Source organism: Phaethon aethereus, assembly GCF_964289735.1.
Source record: "Phaethon aethereus genome assembly, chromosome: 2".
In the NCBI taxonomy this organism is placed as follows: domain Eukaryota; kingdom Metazoa; phylum Chordata; class Aves; order Phaethontiformes; family Phaethontidae; genus Phaethon; species Phaethon aethereus.
Window position 1 is genome coordinate 124407454 of NC_138582.1, and position 23023 is coordinate 124430476.

The window sequence follows — 23023 nt, forward strand, 5'->3', positions numbered from 1 at the left end:
GCGCCGTGAATAAAGAATGCCTGCCTTTTAACACTACATTGGTGTTACGAGGTTTATTCCCGAGTTCAGTGACAGTACTTCATAGATAGAAGCAAACTGGGGGGGGGGGGGGGCATGAGGGGCAAGCAACAGGCAGGCTTACTTTGTTGTTGAGTTTAGGTTTTAAGCCCAATACAATTTTTGTGTAATTATTTGTGAAGGGATCAAACTCAGGCTTATGATGAAAACTCAGCTGCCCTTAACTCAACCATGCCACCCCTGCAGCATTACATTTTCACTCAAGAAAATGTAAACCTTCATCATGTCTTTAGGGTCTTGATCTGAATGCATGTGCACCGTCTAGAAGAACATACATTGAGCTAATAAGCTATATTTCCATTTTATTAGTTTTGTGTCCTACAGATATTGAAAAGTCTGAGTATCTCAAAACAGGAAATGTAAGAAGCAAAACCTCTACAGATTTAACAGTGAAAAAAGATATTCTAAAATTTCAGGCTATACTTTCTGCATGATCTCTAACCTCTTGTCTTTTGACATAGGTAACTACTGAAGTCAGACCTTGCTGTGGCAATTTTGGTATTTAGTGACAATAATAGGGATTTCAACCAAAGGACACAAAGAAAATCCTCAAAGCCACCCCCATCTTTTACAGAAATATGTTTTCCTTCTCTGGCAATCACTAGTTTTCATACAAAAGATAGGAAATCAGAACATCTGGCAAAATGACCTTTGCAATGGTCCTAAGAAGAGAGGGTCTATGAGCTCTCATATAAAGTGGAATACTTCTCACTTGATTGGTACATAAAGATCAGATGAGATCAAGTTAATAAAGCATTCACAACTGCACACCCTTACTTTTTTTCTTACTTCCTTTTTTTTTATGTCCCTTTAGTGTTTCATAACTCATACCATCTTCACCTAAACACTGATTTTGCTTGGTTTTCTTTTTTATGTCCCTTTAGTGTTTCATAACTCATACCATCTTCACCTAAACACTGATTTTGCTTGTTTTTTACTTCTGTTCTTGTGACATAATTGTTTGGTTTTGAAGATTTTGATCTATTGAAGAGCTTGCTTATTGCAGGGTGTCATATGAGAGAGAAAGCAGCGGCAATGTTTGCATAGTTGCCTCTAATTACAGGAGAACTTGACTGGACAACTTATAACAGTGATTTCAGAGACCAGCAATAACTCAGAAGATTCATCCAAGCACCGAGCAGGGTAAAAGGGCTAAATGAAAGGTATGGAAAGACTTCGGAGTGCAAAATGACTGTTCAGTCTAGTGGAAAAAAAAAGGCAACTGAGTAAAGACAGGACAGATGTTTATAAAGCCTCAAGCAACTTGGAGACAATGTCTCTTCAACAAAAGGACATGATATCAACCGAAGCTAGATGCTGGCAGATTCACAACAAGAAAAATGGAGGCTCATGTATTGGGTGCTTAAGTAGTGGAATGCTTTGCAGCAGGATGTTGTGAGTGCTAAGGCTTCAGATAAGCACAAAGGAAGAGTAGATAAACTGCAAGTAAAGTGTATCAGAGGCCATTAAATACAAAGATGCCACCTTTTAACTCTAAGAGTCCCTGATCTTTGAGTATTACTACATTTCTGCTGTGTTGTTGTACTCTTCTTTATATGGCTACATTTGTTTGTCAGAGACAGGATAGCAGCTTAGAGGGACATTTGGTCAAATCAACTGTTGCCATTCACACTTGCATGGCTAGTTATCCAAATGCTAAAATTGCCATAAAAAGATAAGCAAGCCATCCAACCTTATGGATCAAGTACAGCCCTGTTGTAGCATTTTATTTATTGCCTCTGAAAAGCAAAAGATTATGCCTTTTAAAGAACAATACTATTTTTTATCAAATGGCACTCATACTTGCCTAAGGACAAGAGCTCTTCCAGCAGCACATCTCTCACACCCATTTCCAGGAAGGAGGGAAAAATAATGTGAAATATTTTTGCTAAACCAAGGATCTGACAAATTTATCATCACACAGGATACAAGGATTCCTCTTAGAACTCAGGTTAAAGAAGATCATTGCAGAGAGCCCAAAGTTAAGCTCTAACAATAGGGTCCATTTTAAAAAAGCACATGCACAAATCACTTGTAAAACAGAGCAGAAAGACAATTTCCTGTAAAGAATACTGGGGATTTTGTCCTAAACAGTTATAACTTCCAGACTGCTCCAGTTCCAGCTCTAAACTGCTCCTTTGCCTGTTTCTAGGCAGCAAAAACAGGCAAAGAAGTGTTCATCTACGAATACTGCTGGAGGTCCCAGTTCTGGTTTCCAGGCCACGTTCAGTGCCAACTTCCTCGCCTGCAGTACTTAAATAAACAAAGTGCAGGAATTGTCTTTGTTCTGAGGGACGTTTTCATATCATCCTGTTCACTCAGTCTTCTGAGGCAAATGTTATTTCACTAAAAACCAAATTAATATCCCATTGGCTTTAAACTTTAAAACATTCAATGCATAAGTAAAAATGCAATAAAAATGAGACAGTCACATGCAAAGACATCACCAGGTGGAAAGGTTATAGGATTGGAAGTGACATTTCCAGGTAATGTTCTTCTGTTCTTAATTCCTTCTGATTGTACTCACTCATTTTATTTTGTTAGTTCAGAGTAGACATCCTGTAAATGACAAGGATGATGAAACCCACTACATACTAGATTCCATTCAGTGTTATTTTATCACACTAACATTGTACAGTTAAATACTGCACAATGGTCCCCCAGGACTAAAGGGAGATCCTGGTTACTTGCAGAAGGAAAAAATAATAGCTGGCTGTTCATTTGAAAAACTGAGTAGTTTTTTTTTGGCATACTTGTTTTATTAATAGCTGGAGAGTTATGGTTAGGTTAAGGGATTCAAGTGTAGTGTACATAGACTTTCTTTTGTTCCAGCTGTACAAACACTTATGCACATGAACAACTTAATCCTTATGAATTTTCTAGGATTCTATTATCCTTTATTTTCAAGGATAAAGTAAAAGTTTAGAACATGCAACAACTGAATGAAGGCCACCATTATATACACATGTGTGCCCCCAGGACTTTAGTCTCATCATTTTTTCTGCTGCATTCCTATGCAGTGCAAATTGCATTATTTTAGCACATGCTGTGAGATCTGCCTGCTGCCCATCTACTTACCTGCTTACAATAGTGTCTCTGGCCTCCTACAAAAACACAAACTCAAACAAATCATGTCACTTGCTGGTACTTAAAAATGGAAATAACTTATTAAAAAACAGCTTGACTGAGCACACAGGTAAAGACTGGGGAAAGCTGAAGATGTAGGGTTGGTATTTACTCCAAATGCTACCAAATTAGTTCTCCACGTTGATTCACAAGGACAAACTTTCTCAGTAAAGTGACAATTACCAAGACGGGTCAAAATGGTTTGGGAGCAACTCGTAGGCATCCTCCCATTACACTTATTCTAAGCAGTTTTTCCTCATTTCCTCATTCCTTCATGTACATTTGTTCTTTCCACCTAGATTTTATAGCATGAGGACATGAAAATGTTTTTACCAGAAAGGTATCTCCAAAATTAATTACGTCCAATGTCATTAGTACAGTAATGAAGTTCATTCATGAAGGAAAACGATCTTCATCCATACAATGTCTTGCTCATCCTGGAAGACAGTAATAAAGAGAATGGATATTTGATGAAATCCTGCAAGAATTTACTTTACTGAAGAAGCATCTTTTTAAAGCAAAAATTTGTTTCTTAATTAGAGTAAGCATATCAAGCAAAAGAATCAGGATGTTTACAAGGCAATGTTAATGGATCAACTTTATCACCAGTAGCCACAGGAGGATAAAATACCCAGTCTTCAATCAAACCAGCTTACTTGTGATCCACAGAGACTATTACTCTGATCCCAAGGATTTCCCAAGAAAATCAGTCTCCCCACAGTCCACTGAGCTGACCTTTTTATTTAAATCCAAATGTTGTTAATTTTCTTCAAACCTTCCACACTGTTGGGCATTTCCATGCTTAAATGAAAGTTGAAAATTTAACCCATTTTGATATATCTGTAAGCTATTAGAAGTGTTAAACATGCTATCAAATCAGCGTGATCAAAGCTCAAGTGCAATGTGAAATTGGTCTCTTCCTAAACGGATATTGCACCCTTGCAACTGGATGTATATAAAGCAGACCAGTGAATTCCACCTGCCCAGATTCAGCTGCAAGATTAGGAAGCACCTTTTTCAGATTCTGGAGTGTCTCTTACAATGCATATGTAGTCTCTCTGAAACAGTCATTGATACTTACCTTGTCCATACTCTAGAGACAGGTAAAGATGCAGTTCAGAAATGGATGTTTGATAGAATTTCTTTGGGCCACAGAGTTTAAAGGAAGCAAGCACTAAAAAAAATAATCTACTCTAGACATTCTAGTACATCATACTGCACCCTGTGCTCCTACCTAGATAATATGACATCTCAGATGTCATGTTCTACAGGAAAGACCACCTCTGCCAAGCTTCTCCAAATGGCTTAGAATTGAAAGTGAGTTCTATTCAGAAGAACCTAGCATGTAACATAATATAAAAATATATATTATATACATATAGCAGTCTAGGGAGTGCTAGCAACTAGGAGTGCTGCAAACAGAGCAAGCAAAGAGAGCGTGGTACGGCAAGTGTGCGCTGAAGGGAGCGCAGGGCGGGCGTAGCAGCCCCACCAGCTCAAGACGTTCAATTGGTGGTCATCAGTCACCCTCTCGGGAGGAGCTATGGTAGCCACCCAGCGGAAAGCCATGTCCTCTGCACTCATCAGAATGGATGTGGCAACCCAGAGCTCCTACAGAAACATACAGCCATCCCAGGTCTCAGGCTGCAGAGTGCCAGAGCCTCTCACTGGTAACCAATGGCAGTAGCAAGAACAGCTGTGTGAGGTGTGACCAGGTGGACGATCTGCTCAGCCTGGTGGCAGAGCTATGAAAGGAAGTAGAAAGGTTAAGGAGCATCAGGGAGCTGGAGAAAGCGATGGACTCATGGAATGATGTTCTGCCCTCCCTGAGACAGAAGCAGGAACAGACACCAGATAAAAACAAAGATCAAGGGGATCCTGTATCCTCCCTTTGCCAGGCTGAAGGCAGTAGCTGAAAGAAAAGGAGCAAATGGAGGCAAGTCCATGCTCAGAGCCACAGGTGAACCCCCTCCTTGCCCATCCCCAGATGCCTCTGTACAACAGGTACGAGGCTTTGGAAGGACAGTCTACGGATGACGTGGACGATGGTCCAGCTACACCGGAGATGTTGCCAAGGTCAGAAAGGCCTACTGCCCGCATCACGACCACCTCCACAAGGAAGAAAAGACGGGTTATAGTTGTAGGTGACTCCCTTCTGAGGGGAACTGAAGGTCCAATATGCTGGACAGATACTTCTCTTAGGGAAGTCTGCTGCCTCCCTGAGGCCTGGGTTAAGGACATCACTAGGAAACTTCCTAGCCTGGTGCAGCCCTCAGACTATTACCCACTGCTGCTCTTCCATGTGGATGGAGATGAAGCTGCAACTCATAGTCCAAGGGCAATCAAAAGAGACTTCAGGGCCTTGGGATGGTTGGTAAGAAAGCCTGGACCACAGGTTATTTTTTCCTCCCTCCTTCCAGTTGTGGGCAGCAACACAGGAAGAAACAGATGAGCCCAGTCTATTAATGCATGGCTCTGTGACTGGTGCCACCACCACAATTTTGAGTTTTTTGATAATGGAATGACCTACGCAGCACCTGGCTTGCTAGCATCAGATGGGATTAACCTTTCTCAAAGGAGGAAGAGGGTCTTTGCTCACAAGCTAGTGGGTCTTACTGACAGGACTTTAAACTAGACTTGAAGGGTGAGGGGGATGTCATCAGGCTTACCCATGACAAGTTGTGGGATGACACACCAAGGTTAGAGGGATGGGGTGCTAGCAAGGGCCCTCAGCCTGTTGCACCATAGAAAGACTTCAAAGGAACTAAAGGGTGTTTCTCTAAGAGGGCGACATGGCTGACAGCCCAGCTGAAGTGCCTCTACATCAATGCAAGCAGCATGGGCAATCAACAGGAGGAGCTGGAAGCCACCAGGCTGCTTAAAAAGCTGTGACCTGGTTGCCATTACCAAAACTTGGTGGGTTGAATCCCACAACTGGAATGCAGCTACCAATGGCTATAGGCTGTTCAGAAGGGACGGGCGAGGAAGGAAGGGTGGAGGCATTGCCCTCTATGTCAAGAAATGCCTAGAGCATGACGAGCTGTCTCTGAAGAATAGCCATGAGCAGGTTGAAAGCTTATGGGTAAGAATCAGGGACTGAGGCAACAAAAGGAATATTGTGGCTGGTGCCTACTATAGGCTGCCTGATCAAGGGGAGTCTATTGATGAAGCCTTCTTACTCCAGCTACAGGAAGCATCGCACTCTCAGGCTCTCGTCCTGCTGGGGGACTTCAACCACCCCAACATCTGTTGGAAAAGTAGCGTGGCGAGCTGTATGAGAACCAGGAGACTCCAGAAATGCATGGAGGATAGTTTCCTGTGCCAGGTAAGAGACAGCCCTACCAGAGGGGATACGAAACTGGACCTAGTGGTCACCAACGCAAGTGACCTAGTTGGTGATGTCAAGACTGGAGGCAGCCTGGGCTGCAGTGACCATGCACTGGTGGAGTTTGCAGCCCTGAGCGATATGGGGCAGGCAAAGGGTAAAGTCAGGACCCTGAATTTTAGGAAGGCAAACTTCCAGCTCTTCAGGGAGTTAGTCAATAGGACCCCCAGGGAAACTGCCCTCAGGGACAAAGGAGAGCTGGCAGATCTTTAAGGACATTTTCCATAGAGCGCAAGAGCTCTCGATCCCCAGGTGTAAGAAAACGGGAAGGGCAGGCAAGAAACCATCATGACCGAGTCAAGACCTCCTTGTCAAACTCAAGGGCAAGAAGGAATTGCACAGGCAGTGGAAGCAGCAACAGGTGTCCTGGGATGAGTACAGGGATGCTGCCCAGTTGCATAGGAATGGGGTCAGGAAGGCCAAGACACAGCTGGAGCTGAACTTGGCAAGGGATGAAAAGAATAATAAGAAGGGCTTCGACAGGTATGTCAGACAGAAAAGGAAGCTCAAAGAAAGCAACACTGGCAGATTGGTAACAACAGATGAGGAGAAGGCTGAGGTACTCAACGATTTCTTTGCCTCAGTCTTCACTGGCAGTGTCTCTTGCCACACCTCTCCAGGGGATGGCCTGCAAGACACGGACTGGAGAATCAAAGTCCCTCCCACTGTAAGACAAGATCAGCTTCAAGACCACCTGAGGAACCTGAACATACACAAGTCTATGGGACCTGACGAGATGTATCCCAGAGTCCTGAGGGAATTGGCTGATGTAGTTGCCAAGCCACTCTCCATGACATCTGACAAGTCCTGGCAGACAGGTGAAGTCCCTGGAGACTGGCAAAAGGGAAACATTACACCCATTTTCAAAAAGGGTAGCAAGGACACTGGGAACTACTGCCCCGTCAGCCTCATCTCTGTGTCTGGGAAGATCATGGAACAAATCCTCCTAGAAGCTATGCTAAGGCACATGGAGGACAGGGAGGTGATTTGAGACAGCCAGCATGGCTTCAGCAAGGGCAAGTCCTGCCTGACCAACCTAGAGGCCTCCTATGATGGAGTGACCACATCAGTGGCACAAGGGAAGAGCTACTGATGTTGTCTATCTGGACTTCTGTAAGGCCCTTGACAGCCCCCCACAACATCCTTGTCTCTAAATTGCAGAGAGGTGGATCTGATGGGTGGACTGTTGGGTGGATGAAGAATTGGTTGGATGATCACACTCAGAGAGTAGTGGTCAATAGCTCAGTGTCCAGTTCAGTGATGAGTGGTATCCCTCTGGGGTCTGTACTGGGACCAGTACTCTTTAATATCTTCACCAGTGACATAGCGGGATCGAGTGCACCCTCAGCAAGTGCAGAAGTTTTTCTTACTTTTCATACAAGACTACATCAGACTGTGATGCATGTGATTAATTATATATAAGCAAAAATAGCATGTGGAGATCTCTTAGTTAATACAACAGTTAAGTGTCACTTTTGCCTTACACTCAAACTTATTTCATATAACGTTTTATTTCATTATTAAGCTTCTTTCCCCAGTCATCACAGTCAGAAGAAAGAATCTGCAGATGCAATTCCCAAAAGAAGTGTGCTTACTAACTACGAAGGTGAAGAATATTGTTGCTATCAATATACATTTCTCACTCTTCTTCCCTCTTTCCATAGTTAGGATCACAGTCCCTATTACTGTAACCATTTGCTTCCAGATGCCACAAATTACAGCCTATAGAGCCAGCCTTTTCCCTGTGTAAGGAAGAACTCCTCGCTTTTAGAGAATCATAGCAGTTTTTATAAGAAACTAATTTAAGAAATTTTGGAGGACTTCAATAATCTCTGCTGAAACAGTGCTATTGAATTTAAAAAAATTACCTACAGAATTACAGTAACATGATTTTATATTTCATACTACTATTTCTCTGGTCTTCAGAGGGCAAGGGGACACAAAACTTCTGGCCAGTCTGGATACTGGATTTTTGACTGCAAAAACCAAACCTAAATCTCTGTCACCGAGTCAAGAAAACTTCAAAAACAAAATGAACCAAAGCATCTTCAGCCATGCTTGGAAATAAACCAAAACCAAACTACAAATCTATTTGTTCAATTTCTGTTCTTTCAACAAGCAAAAACTTCTAGCTGCAGTCTAACAGTAGATGGACATCTAGCGGTATAATATAATGGACTCCTTTTTTTTCAAGTAGCTTCATATATTCAAAGTGTTTTCTAGCATATTATAATTAAAAGGCCATATACACACTTGAAGGCTTTATTTTCAGCTGTGCTTTACCTGCCTTCTTAATTTCATAATAGTACCATCAATAGAAATCAGGAGTCTGGATTCAGATTCAGAAACTTTCAATCAAGGAAAAATTCATATTGTGGTGAAAAGAGTTTAATATAGGTAAGGGTTTAGCCCTGAAAATACAATACTTAGGTACACTATGTAACAATAAATTGGTGGTACTTGGCATAAAAATAGGTTAATATCAGATAGTCTGTATAAGAAAACATTTTATGCTTTAGAGGATATACACAAACTCCAACCATCTGGTAAAACAGATTTGCTTTGGAACAGCCCAACCAAAGCAGGCCCACAATTATAGATATAAGGAGTTGCTCCTACACAGCTGATAAAAATACAGGCAGCATTTCTCTAAAGTATTGCAGAATCCATTTAACAGTTGTACATACAGGTTCAGCAATTTATTGATCAAACAGGTATTAATTTTCAACTATGTTCTGAACAAACAGCAGTCATTGTTTAGTGAGCTATTTTATCTTAATTTCTTGCCACTTCAGTGCATGCCTTTAAGTCTAGGGTCTGCCCAGGTCTTTAATATATTAACCATCACATGTGTAAAATAATTTTACCTGGTGCTTACTGTACTGAATCAAACTGGCTAACATAAACCTACAATCTTTTAATGTAGAACAAAGAGATTATTCAACATACTTAACATGGCTAAAATACAAATGACATGAAAGCCAGGGGGAGTCCAATACACTGATTAATTTTATTACTTATTTTACAGTAGTGATAACTTCTATCATAGTCTTGCTGTACTTGGAACTGTAAAGAGAAGGAAATTGCCTATAGTCTGATTAGACATAAAACAGTACAGTCCATGGCAGCAAGGAGATAACACTGTTCTGGCTAACCAATAGGGTCAGCATATGAACAGCATCTCTTGCAGAAGGTTTTGAAAGCCCTTGTGAAAGGAGAGCGCTAGGGAAAGGATAGACTCTTATGTCACTCGTAAGTAAGAATTTGGAAAGCAGTTCAATACAGGGGCACTTAAACATCCCCCACAGTGTCCTTCTTTAACAAGATGGAGGAAAATTTAATCATTGGTAAAACATATGGGCTGCCAGTTCTTAAAATGGCAAGGCAGGAGGCCTCAAGGGAACCCGAACACAGCATATCCAACTTGTTTCTGAACAGAGTGGTCAACTACTGTAAAAACTCAGAAGGTATCTGGAAATGGCAGGAAATAATAAGGCAAAGAGGCATGCCAGCGGTACAAATACTCTGGTTTGTGAAAGCCTACTACAGAAAGTTGCTCAAGGATCTCATATCACATTGTGTATGTAAAAAACAGCCTGTGGAATTAAATGCTGTTAAATCACGGGAGAGAAAATACCTTATTAAGAACATAACGGCAGATGCTAAACTATCCATCCTTTCTGAGGAAAGGTGAGTCATTCTGGAGAGTTCTATGAACTTCCATCAATGCTCTGCAGTGGTTAAAAAGGCGAATACAGTGTTAGGAGTCATTATAAGAGACACAGAATAAAGCAGTACACCAGGATACAAAATTAATGATATAACTCTAATACTGCACACCATTCTGGTCACCCCATCTCAAAGAAAACATAGGGGAGACTGAAAAGAGCCTTAAGGATAAATCAAAGGTATTGAGAGGATTCTGTTCAAGCAGGGATTAAATATATGAAGAAAGAAATAAATGAAGAAAGTGATAGCAAAAAAGAACACACTTACGGGCAACCTAAAAGATGCGTGAGATGTGATCATAATTTCTTATAAGCAGGGGAGAGGGGGCAAAAAATTAAACTGAGCAACAGGGGTTTTCTGGTTGTGTTTTTTTTTTTTAAAGGCATGTTATCCCATACAACAAATTTCATCAATAGAGCACATTTCCACAAAATGTTCTGAATGCCTAAATCACAGTGTGCTAAAGCAACAATTAGACTAATTCATGGAAAATAAGCCCAGCAAGAGATATCAGAAGCAGTGATGTGAGTTCAACCCACAGGCCGTAGGAAGCTGAGGCAAAATACTACTCTGAATTTGCTCTATTCTTGTACTCTCTCCACAAGCATCAACTACACTCCAGTCAGAGGAATACAGGACTAGAGTGGCCCATGTTCTGACTCTGTATTGCCATGGTAGAGTGAAAGTAACCATGGAGGAATTCAACTACAGCCACCTGATTAGCAATACATGTGGAAGATCAAATTATATCAAAGTTTTGGGGCTTTGTTTTTTAATGCGTGGGAGCATGAAAAGCTATGGCTATAGTCAAATGAAAATAGGTAAGGCAATATGCAAAACATAGGTAAGAACCATTACCAACAGGCAAATGTCTACCCCTACAGCACATGTTTGGAAAAATGAAGAGAGGAAGAGGTAGATAATCAAGAATCAAAACCTGGAGGCAGGAAGAAGAGCTGGGAAACAGCAAATTATAGCATTATGGGAGACAAAAGGAAAAAAGGGATGAAAACATCTCAAAGAGGAAGGACAAATGAAAACGAGCTGATTCTGTCCAATTAGCAGCAAAGGTGTCTCAAAGAGAAACAGAGACCTGAATTTCTTCATCTGGTGTTGCCTCTGCTAAAAGGCAAGAGCTGGAGGGAATAAGATAAAGACAACGTATAGAGCTACGATCTTCTCAGAGCATACAGACTACTAAAGGCAGGCAGAAAGGAGAAATAAGAAAGCAAGAATTAGATGAGGTTAGGAAGGAAGGCACAAAAGGAAAGCAGATGGTGGGAAGCAAGGAATACTCAGGGCAAATATCACCACAGGTAAGAAAAACTGAGGCAGAGGAGGACCTGGATGTGGAATCTGGATTTGTGCCAGTGGAAAAAGGGGTATAACAGGAAAGGATGCCAGGACACCTGTAGGGATGTTAGAATAGGAATAGTAACAATAGGGAAATGGAACAAAGGGGAGGGGGGAGGGGAGTGGTGTAACACTATAATGCAAAAGTGCAGTGTAAAGAAGGATTGGCAAGTTTAAATACATACGAGCTCAAAGAAAAACAGGGTTCCCCAGTGCCTGCAGAGCAAGCCCTTGCCAGGTAGGTGGAATCCAACACTTGCAGTAAGAAATGGAGGACAGAAATCAGTATCACTGGCAATTACTAGAATTTGCTTCTCCAGAGGGTGCTCTTACTTGTGACCGAGTTCTTACCACTGGTGCATGTACCTAACATTTTTTCCAGCCAACTTTAGAGTGACAGAAGCAATGAAGCTTCTGCCCATCACCATCAGCTAACAACTTCATGTGTTATTTAACAACCTTCGTAACTGGAAGTGATTTTCTGCACGGTATCTTGGAAGACAAGAGTTAACCAGAGGTATAAAAATTTAAATGTCTGAGATACATCAACATCAATGGAAAGAACTGATGCTTCTTCAGATACAAACAACAGGAGCTAATTCTAATATCTGGCTCCAAAACTAAACTGCTACTACAAGCAAAAGGTAAAAATGGATATGTATGAAGTCTTAGCCACAGTCAAGACCTCACTAACTTACTTCTACATTTTGTACATTTAAAAGCTTCTTGTAGAATTTTACAGCAGATTAATAAGAAATGGAAACACACAAGCCATTTATTGTCTGAAGAGGGCCAATCACCAGTGCCCATTGATTAGTGAAAAACTAATTCTCCCAAGTGACATTTCTGAATCCCAATTAGCTAGAAGAGATCTTAGTTTATGTTACAGAATAAATGCTGCTGACATGCAGATTTAAATAAGGAATAACATTACCTGTTGCTCTGCCCAGTTCAGTCTCCTTTTCATCATGCATGTCAGTCTGGATATTTCAGTTGCATTTGATCTGTAAATGGTTTAGTCTGAAGCCATAATACACAAATTAATTTTAGGCTATACAGGTTATGCCACTATGTCTGAACATCAAATTGAAGCAGACCTTGACTGAAATTCCTGGTTCATTTTCATGGCATCATTAAGTGAATATTGAACCAATATATCTTTATTCAGAAAATCCTTTAGTGTAATCTGGATCTTTCCTGTGTTCAGATAAGTAGCGTGAAACACACTTTGAAAGAAAAAAAAACAATCAACCAACCTTATCAGAAGCACAATCAAAAGCAAAGCTATGAAGATTACAAGAACTGCCCCCTACATAAAAGATTACAAAAAACAAGCCATCTTTTACACAGAATATTACTGCATTTTATATCAACACAGTCTGTAAAGCACAAAAGGGATAAGGAAGATAAGATAGAATGGGAACGCTAACTCTGTAAATAAGAAAACCAGAGAGGAAAAGTAATAGATTTTAGTATTTCAGTGACTAGTATTTCTGCATTTAGCTGCACCTCTCACTAAATCTATCATCAGAGAAAAGGTTATCTTCACGTCTCACTAAAACAATGCCTTGCAGTGAGCTGTATTTTCAGGCAGAAATAAAAGCCTGTAGAATCATAGAATTGCCCAGGTTAAAAGGGACCTTGGAGGATCACCAGGTCCAACCTTGCATGGGAAAAAGAGCACAGATGAGATTATCTAGCACCCTGTCCAATAAAATCTTGAAAACCTCCAGCAATGAGGACTCTACCACATCCCTGGGGAGGTTGTTCCAATGAATGGTCGTTCTTACTACAAAAAATTTCTTTCTTATGTCAAGATGAAACCTCCCTTGGTGCAATGTGTTCCCATTGCCCCTTGTCTTTGCCATGTGGCTCCTTGTGGAGAGAATCCACCCCAACATTAAGTAGAAACGCTGAAAGCGTACAGCTGAACTGGTTTTCACACTTGCAGAACACCGGACTCTGATGGTCTACTGTTACTGACGCCTGGGGTGAGGCAAAGGTCTTGCAGCCCGATGTTGCTTCAACAAAGCCACAAAGACCCCCGTACATCTGTACCAAATTCCTCCTCCCCATATTGACTCGTTGGGCCCCACCAACCCTCCAGACACTTACAAAGAGCCAACGAGCACATGATAATTGACTTAGTCTCGCCTCACCAAGAGTATAAATCTGGCATTTAGAATCCCTCATTTTGAGGATGAGAACTTGTAACTACTGTCTGGATTGATGGGCTTGTACTGCTCTCTTCCCCAAACAGGGATGCCTCTTTGGTAAGATTTGTGCCTCTGACTATGTCAGATATTCCCTGGGGAAGTATTGTTAACAAAAGTGCTGAAGGATTAACTTGAGCTCAATTTTTGCAGTAAGTGTATTTATCAATGACAATTCTGAACTTCTTATATCTGTTGCCTTAATAAATCATCTATTTTTTCAATTTTGTGAACCTGTCTCAGTGAAAGTCCTTGAGAGGGCTCTGACAGGCAAATGCTGACTCTGATAAATGGCTACACAAACAATCCTTTAGACATAAACTATTGTCTAAGTCTGGGACTAAGACTGGACCTAGCTGCACCTAGACTCCTCTCTGAGGAGTTCAGAAAGCAAGGGGGTCCTTCCTGAACCTCGTGTCTCAACAGGAGCTCCTCCCCAGCCACACATGAGACTCTTGCTCCTAACACAACAATGTTAAATTCATGCATTCACAGACACAACCCTTCTGCTTCCACAAGGGATACAGACCAAGGCTTCCCAGCCCAGCGCTCTCAGAGCAGCTCAGCCTCAGGAACTCATCCTACAACCAAGCTGCAGGGAGGGGAAAGCAGGTGCCATACAAACAAGAAATAAAGCCCTGGCAGCTACCTCCCAATGAGGGCATTCTTCCCCTAAGCTGCTCCTAAGGAAGAAAGAAAAAAATTCTCAACATCCTAGGTAAGAGACCTGGGTTATAAAACTGCCAACCTGAAGCACAGTGTGTTAAGATATCCACCTTTTCTTATTTGCTTTCTACTTTACTTTACACTTGCTTGACATACAGGTATACACTGAAAATGCTCTATATAAGGCTATAAAAACTAGCCTCAAGAGCAGAACGTTAACTATCATTAACTATGAACAAGGACTAAGACACCCACCTCTACAGCTTAGGACTTCGAAGAAGCTGCTAAGTATTTCAAGCACCTCCATTAAAAAGCAGGAGGCGGGGGAGCGGGGGGGGGAAGTAGGAACCCAATCCAAACGCACTGTTTTAAAATATAGCAGTAACACCCTTGAGCCTTCCCCTACCCGCTCAACTGCCCGGCTCACCTCTCCAGCGGCTTAGAAACGCGGGAGAGATGGCCTGAGGGGACTACTACCCTGCGCGCGCCCCCCTCCCCCCACAACCGCCGCAGGCAGGCAGGCAGGCAGGCAGGCAGGCAGGCAGGCAGGCAGGCAGGCAGGCAGGCAGGCAGGCAGGCAGGCAGGCAGGCAGGCAGGCAGGCAGGCGCAACACCCCACACCTCCATCGCGCACCACCCGAGCACGCACGCGCGCCCGCCAAACACGAGAACCCCGCCCGCCCACGCGCGCTCGAGCATGCGCAATGCAACGCTCACGCCCACCCGGCGTGAGGCCGTCCTCTCACATGGTAAAAAAAAATACCAACACAACTAAACCCACGCCCTGGGCGCATGCGCACTCTGCCCCCGCGTCCCCGGGCGGGGCGCGGCCGGCCTCGGGTGCCGGGGCAGCCGCTGTCAGGACAGGTGGGCGTGGCCAGGGCAGAAGGCGGCTGGGATGGGGGCGGGGTCGGCGGCAGTGCCGGGGTCAGGAAGGAGGGTGAGGCGGCCGGGCCGGTGCGGAGTCGGCGCCGGGGTGGGTTTGGAGGGGCGCTGCCGCCGTTTGCGGCAGCCACAGGGAACTGGCCATGGATGCCACAGCGCTGGAGCTGGATGCGGTGAAGTTCGCGCAGCTGGCGGTGCAGCGAGACCAGAGCGGGCGCTACCAGGAAGCGGTCTTCTACTACAAGGTACGGGGTGGGGGCGGCAGCCGGTTCCCTCAGGGCGCCGGTGTCCCCTCTCGCCGCGAGCCGTCCTGAGGCCCTTCAGCTACCGGTGGGTTCGCGCCCTTCCCCGCAGCCCCCAGAGGGCCAGGGCCTGCGGCTCGGCCCTGCCCTGCTGACGGGGAGAGGTGCGCTGGGTTAGCGTTGCCTCAGCCACCCCCTCGCCTCCGCGGGTGTGCTCTGGAGACGGAGCGCTGCTTGGCCTCGGGGAAGACGTGGCGGTTCCTGCCGAGAAAGAAGCGGAAGGCCCGGCGTGAGAGTCGAAAGTTTGTCTGTCTCCGGAGGAGCGGCGTCCTTCAGGGGAGGTTGCGAAATGCGTTTTCCCTGCGTTTTATTTTTAGGCGGGAACAAGTACTGCCCGTACGCTGCTGCTGACTAACGGGCTTAGGGGTAGCACTTGCGGCTGCGGTACCTGAAAAGTGGGTATGGGCACTTCTTCCAGCTGTGCCCCTTCGGTGCTTCTCGGGAAGCTTTGTCGTAACCTAGCTAAAAACGTCTCTGCCCCACTGGTTCTCTTTTATTCCTAGCGTCTCCCCTACCCCTGCCAGGCAGGAAAGACTTACCAATTTTATGCTGGAGATGGAAGTGCTGAGCACTTTGGAGAGCTGCAAGTGGGCATACTGCAGCTCTTGGGTGTGCAGCTGGAAACAACTCTGTTGTATAATCAGTCATCAAATAAGTGGAGAAGTACGTGGTGAAATACAAGATACTCAGCAGGAAGCTAGCTTCAAATCACAAGCTACCAGTGACATGTTTTAACCGCATGTGAATATCCTTTCTATTAGGGATCCAATTTTATGATTTCAATACAGCTTCAGTTTTGGTCACTATCTGTAGAGTTGCTAGTGGTATTTAGTGGCTTCTGTGCAACCATTATGCATCTTTCACCTGTGTAAGTTGTCTCATTTTGTTGGATTTATGTTTTGCAAAGTTACATTAAAGTTCCATACGCCACTGGCGTTACTTCCCACCCGTGAGAAGGGATTTCTTTGAAGCCTATGTTTATCCTTGTCACAGTAATCATTCCACCTATTCCATTAGCCTGACAAAGTAATTTTCCTCCATTAACTTGTGAAGAGCTCGTTAGTTGGCCTTTTACTCCATGGGTGCTATGGAATGCTATGAAATGTATAAAAAGCATAGTGTTGTTATCATGGTGGCCTCTGCATGTAAGTGTGAAAGGATAGGAATAGAAGTATCTTTTTTTTTAACCTGGTTGTTAATGTAAGGTGGGCTAAGTTTATATATGTAAAATATATATATGCAAAAGTTATAGTTACCCATAATAATGCTGATAAGCTCTGTGCTTATCAGCAACAGTGTGTGTGCATGGTCTGATAACTATGCACAGTACTACTTTATTACAGTGCTTTCTCAGTATATCTGGAAGAAATTATCAAATGGTCTTAAGAAGAAAACCATCTTGTACCATCACTCTCACATGCTTTTTATACAGTGTATGGGAAAATATTTTTCACTTGTTGCATACGGGTCATATTCTTGCAAAGTGCAAAAATGTATCCCTGTCAGTCTTGACGCACTCCAAGCTACACATGACAGAGTTTAATCTAGACCATGTTTTCTGGTATGCAAAAGCTAGGCTCCAGAGCAGCATGATTGTTGACACTGCTTTGTGTGAGGAAAGCTTTGAATCAAAACTCTGTAGCTAAGATTGTTGGCATTCAGACAGGTGACTCTTGGCAGTCCAAGATTAGGTTTTGACTCTTGCGTCAGATGATATGTGAAGATGTTGGTGTTCAAACCTATTGTGGTTGGGAGAAGTGAGAGCAAACTCAGAAAATACTGTTAGAAGTAGAATTTTTTAGGTATGATTTAACCTAGATAGTTTTGGCTTTCTGGATGTTGCCTGAAGAATCACTGTTAATGTTATATTAAACAAGAGTAGTTACAGACTATCATCTAGTATTTTGGGATACTTTATGCATTTTTTTGGATGGGGCAAATAATCTGTGCCCCGTCACCAGCTTTCTTACCAACTGTTCTGAGCAGTTCAGAGCTCACTGGTGCAATTATGTGGGAAAGCTTGGGTGCTGAACTGGATTCTGCAAGAACTTAAGGATGAAGCGTGGGAAGTGCTACAGTTTGCCAATAGACAACAAACAGACCTCTCTGAATGGAGTTCCTATGGCTACCAAGTGCTGTTCACTTCCTGCTATGGTGTAACTTTGATAGATCCCTAGAGGACATCTGCACGTGAACCAGCTTAGGGTATCTTGCTAATGGTGTTCTACAGAAATGTCAGAAGCATATTTGGGCACTCGATGACTTCGGCAAAACTGCTGAATACTGTTGCTAAGTTTGGCTGTTGACCAGCAGTTAGCAACTTGCAAACTGATGGTCAGTAGTTAGTTTAGTGCAATTGTGGCACACTACTCATGCCAAAGAATGGTAGTGGCATTGAAGAGATCATAAATACTAACTGAATTGCACGTCCATCTTGTCACTGGAAACAGTGTGCTGGCTCTGCAGGCAGTTGGTCAACTGCTTCAGTCCTTTAGAGGCTTAATTTATAAAAGACTGTTTTCATTATGTTTACATCTTAAAACCAGGCAGAACAGCTGTGCTTGAAAACACAGAAGCAACACCAATTATGCACTGGTTTTGTAGCACTGGTTTGAAAATCCACATTTGTTCTTTGCGTCATATGTAGACATCTTACATATACAGCACCTGTTTTGTCAGTCTGTACTTGTGGTATGTCACAGACAAATACATACATCCTTTGAGCAGATATCTGTAGCACACTTTTTACTGCTGCAAAAAATAGTTGTGTACTAGACCTTAATGGTAGTTAATTGCTGCATATAAATGGAACAGTGCTTCTATTTACCTTTTGCCTTTTGCGGTGGATGTTTTATGTGATGTAATATGGTGATAGATATGTATGCAGTACTTGATTGTGTGATGCTTGTCAGTGAAAATTTATCCTGATAACAAGTACAGGCTTTATCAGGATCAGTTTTAAGCTTGGGCAAACTAGGCAGATGCATATGGGAGCAAACTGTTCTAAGCTTGACAAAAATCATGGCCGTAAAGCACACAAGAGAGCCTCTGTCCATGCCTCTGTGCTTGCTCTATGCAGGGCAGCCTCTCTGAGCACCGTCTTTGTGGAGCAGCTCTCTACTGTTCTGCTTCCTACATACTCAGCCTGCTACATGACCACCTGCTCACTCCTACTGCTGCTGGAAAGATGAGCACTGCCACAAAAGTGTGGGGTTTTTGCCATGCCAATAATGAGGACAAAATAAGGTTTTTATCCTCATTTTTGTGAGTAATAAATTTCAATTCTCCATATACTTCTAAGACTGTAAGCGCTGACTGTGTATTACAACCCTGCCAAACCTTACATGTTTTACATGAATATAGTGAATGGATAGACAGCGTATGCAATTGAAGGTGTTTTTTCTTAATAGATTTGTGCAGTATGGAAAAAGCCTTAATGCATATTACATACTGTGCTTCTGAGCTGGAGGCCTGTGCTCCCTCCTGGAAATAGACTTTCACCAACATCCAGTGTATTGCGTACATACAGACATTTAAAAAACAAAGTTTGAGAAGCTAGGAAACTTTAAATTTATAGACTTTCCAGATTTGATAGGTTTATTTGAGTAATATTAAAAGAAAAGACTTTCTGACCCAAAATTCTATATATTCGATTTTGAAAAGCTTTCATATTGGTTTACTTTCATTATTATCAAATTAAATGCAAATAACTTGTGAGTAGCTTCCCCCTTTAAATCTGCAGCTTTAAAAATAAAAGGCAGTTTGTGGCTGATGAGCTTTGCTGAACTGATTTCAGTGCATGCTTGAAAAATTTTACTCAAAATCTCCTAATTCCATGGATTGCTATACAGATAGGCCTAAGATCTGGCCGTAGAGCCACCGAGTCTCTTTGCAGATGTAGAGGCTTGCTTTTGTGCAACTTGTGGCTGCTGTGGGCCCTCTGTTTATGGAAAGTCATTTTCTAGGCAGCAAACATTAACTTTGTTTCAAATTCTTCTCCCTGCAGGAAGCTGCACAAGCCTTGATTTATGCTGGGATGGCAGGGTCCAACTTGGAAAATATTCAAGAAAAAATAAATGAGTATTTGGAGAGAGTTCAAGCTCTCCATTCAGCAGGTGGGTAAGGAGCTTTCTAATTAGACCTCTGCTTAAATTAATTGAGTGGAAAGCCTTTCAGTGCTGTGAAATATATATCAATGATGTTTGCTCTGTTTTTCATTATTCTAATTTTCTTGTCCTTTGTGAAGGACCACAAATACAATGAGCACAGCAGTGCTTTGAATTCTGATACATCAAAAACGAAGCGGAGACTTACTTCTGAAGAACTTGGTGTGGATGTTCTTGTCTTTTAAATATTCTCAGGAACCACATCTTCAGAGTAAACATGAGGAAGTAATTAAATATAGCAACAAAAATTGATCAGGAACAAATCAAAACTCGCATCTAAGCCTCACCTGCATGGTGGATTTGAAGCAAGTGGGTTCTGGTATTTATGTAGAATTGCTAACTTTAAAAGGGCAAAAGAGCTCTTTGTTCTTATAAGAGTTTCGTTGTTTGATCCAGTTTCAGTGTTTGTGCTTAGACCAAAACCTCAAATTTTTGCATATCTGCAATTTTCAGAATCATAGAATCACTTGGCCAGAAAGGCACTGTGGGAGGTCTATAGACCAATCTCCTGCTCAAAGCAGGGTAGACATTGATTTTTAGACCAGGTTGCTGGGGTCCTGAAAACGCCTAAGGACAGAAGTTCCCTGGTTCGTCTGGGCCTCTGTTCCAGGGTGCAATTGTCTTTCTAGTGATTTCTTTAAATTGTTTTTTAAAATATATTTCGTTGGATTCTCCCCTGTTTCAGTTCATAGCGACTGGCTCTCATTCCCTTTCTTTGTACAGTAGCGAAGAACCTGAATCTATTTTCTTGATAACCTCGCAGTTACTGGCAGGTTGTTGTTAGGTTTCCCCCAAAAGTCATCTCTCCTCGTGGCTGGACAAGCCATGTTCCCTCAGCTTCTTCTGAAAAGGCCAAGTCCCCCAGCCCCAGCCATCATTGGGGACCCAAGATTGGCTGTGGTATTCCAGGTACAGTCTACCGAGTGCCACATAGAGGGTGGTAATTGCTTCCCTCCATCACCTGGCTGTGCTCCTGCTGACACAGCCCAGGATACTGTTAGCATTCACCACTGTCAGGGGCCTGCTGGCTTGGGCTTACCCAAGGACCTGGGTAAGCTGTTCCCCAGGCCCTTCTCCACAGAGCTGTACCCTGCAGGGTGTTAGTCTGTCCCAGACACAGGGCATAGCACTTGTCCTGGTTGAATTTCCTGAGGTTCCTGTCTGCCTGTTACTTTAGCTTGTCTGTGTCCCTTTGAATAGCAGCTGTATCCTTGAGTGAATCAGTTTGATGGGGTCTGCAGCCTTGATGAAAGTGTGCTCCATCTTCTCCTTCAGGTCATTAATAAAGGTATTAAATGAGATAGACATCTAAAGAACTTGTATATTACCATAGGTGGTGTGTTTTCACAAATGATGCAATATTTAAATAATTAAACATCCTTGTCCTTAGTGTAGTATGAAAGAGATTTTATTCACGTTATTTGACATGTGAAATATCCTAAGAGTGTATCTGTTCTTTGGGGAGGGATGGTGGTGGTGTTTTCTTGTCCTTGCAAAGACGTTTTTAGCAAAGTTTAGAAAGATTTGGTTTCCAGCCAAGAAATAGATATTACCCGTCTGATTAGAACTGCTAGTGTTTCAGTACCATGTTAAAAATGTCTTTACATATCTGCTGCCATAGAAAGCTAAATACTTTCTTTTTCATTTAGTTCAGTCACAGAAAACAGACCCTCTGAAGTCAAAACAACAGTTGGACTTGGAGCGTGCTCACTTCCTAGTTACACAGGCTTTTGATGAAGATGATAAAGGCAATGCAGAAGAAGCTGTAGAGTTGTACACAGAAGCAGTGGAACTCTGTTTGAAAACAGTATGTTAAGCTACAGGTTAACTTGGTGGAATTATGTGATGGTAAGAAATTCTTCCACTTACACAAGTGACTGACCCTTAAAGGCTGGCTTAAAAATGGAGTACCTGTATTTCTAAAAACTATTTTCTAATCTTTTTTTCCCCACTGGTTTTTTTGGTGTTTCTTCCAGTCTTTATGTTATGTTGCTATTCAATGCTGTAAATTTATGGGGACTTGTGATTTATATGTTTTTTCTGAACTAGATTATACTAAAACCTGGAAATATTCTAGAACATTTTTCATGTTAATTTTTGCCCTGGAGCAAATGCAACTAAAACAGAAATTAAAAATGTTTAAAACTGAAGATGACTTGCTGATGTGTCAGCTATATTACTTTCTGACTACATTAAAGGAAGTAATTTAAGGGAAATTTTTGTGTGTAACACTTTCTGAGAACATAACGGTCTACTGATGCCAAAACCAGTAAAAATACTACTTGATTACTCTGCTCAACATTAAAGCTGTTACAAGTGAATCAAATTCACACTGAAATTAATGGTAAAGATGAATTGGCTATTATGTAAATGATGGAGAATATAATTACAGGTACTGCTTTTTTCCTTCAAGTTCAGTTGCCTTAACTAACTCATTACAGGAAGAGTTCGCCATCATAATGTAACTCCACCAAGTCTGTTTTTCTTTTTCCCTTCTTTTCCCTTTTTATAATGTAAATATTTGTGGGTTGTTGGGAGGGGAATGTTACTTCTGCTACATGCTAGAGTAAAATCTTCTTTTCTCTGAATCCCATAAACTGGTTTTATGTAGGCTGAAAAACTTCTGGTGATAAATTCTACGCAGATCAAGAGTTAGTAGAACTGTTCTAGTTTTTCCACTTGAGCTGTTGTAGCAGAACATTTTCGGTCTATTACATAAAACTTATTGGAGCAGCATACCGTTTTTCTTCTGCTAAGTTCCTCCTCCTGTTGTATCGGTGCATGCAAATACTACTTACATATATTGAAGTTTGAAATTATCTCATACTAACCACTGCTTTTATCAAGTATTACTTTAGGTACAGATACTGCTGAAGTTTCTTTTAATCTTGCCTACCATATTATGTTAAGATGACTGTAGGTTTTATCCCTCGGGGTGATCAAAAAGTACCACCTTCTTCCCAGGATGAAAGAAGATTGAAGGAACTCTGCTATCTTGAAGCTTTGCTTCTGTCTTTCTCCTCAATATATTCAGGTGGAGAGATTTGTTTCTTCCTTACCCTTGACGTACTTGGAGAGCAGCCATTCTTCCTTTTCTATGGCTGACTCCTAGATGGGTCT

At 42.3% G+C, this 23023-nt stretch overlaps 1 protein-coding gene across 3 annotated transcripts in view; it reads left to right on the forward strand.

Moving 5' to 3' along the window:
- Nucleotides 1-15454: 15454 nt before the first annotated feature.
- CAPN7 (calpain 7) overlaps nucleotides 15455-23023 on the forward strand; it is a gene marked incomplete at its 3' end in the record, with an annotated part of 31377 nt that continues 23808 nt past the window's right edge. For all 3 annotated transcript variants that reach the window (XM_082014605.1, XM_082014606.1, XM_082014607.1), the window contains exons 1-3: nucleotides 15455-15680; nucleotides 19744-19852; nucleotides 21553-21710. In XM_082014605.1, coding sequence (XP_081870731.1) covers nucleotides 15579-15680; nucleotides 19744-19852; nucleotides 21553-21710 — 369 coding nt within the window. In that variant the 5' untranslated portion in view covers nucleotides 15455-15578. The remainder of the gene's footprint in view (nucleotides 15681-19743; nucleotides 19853-21552; nucleotides 21711-23023) is intronic.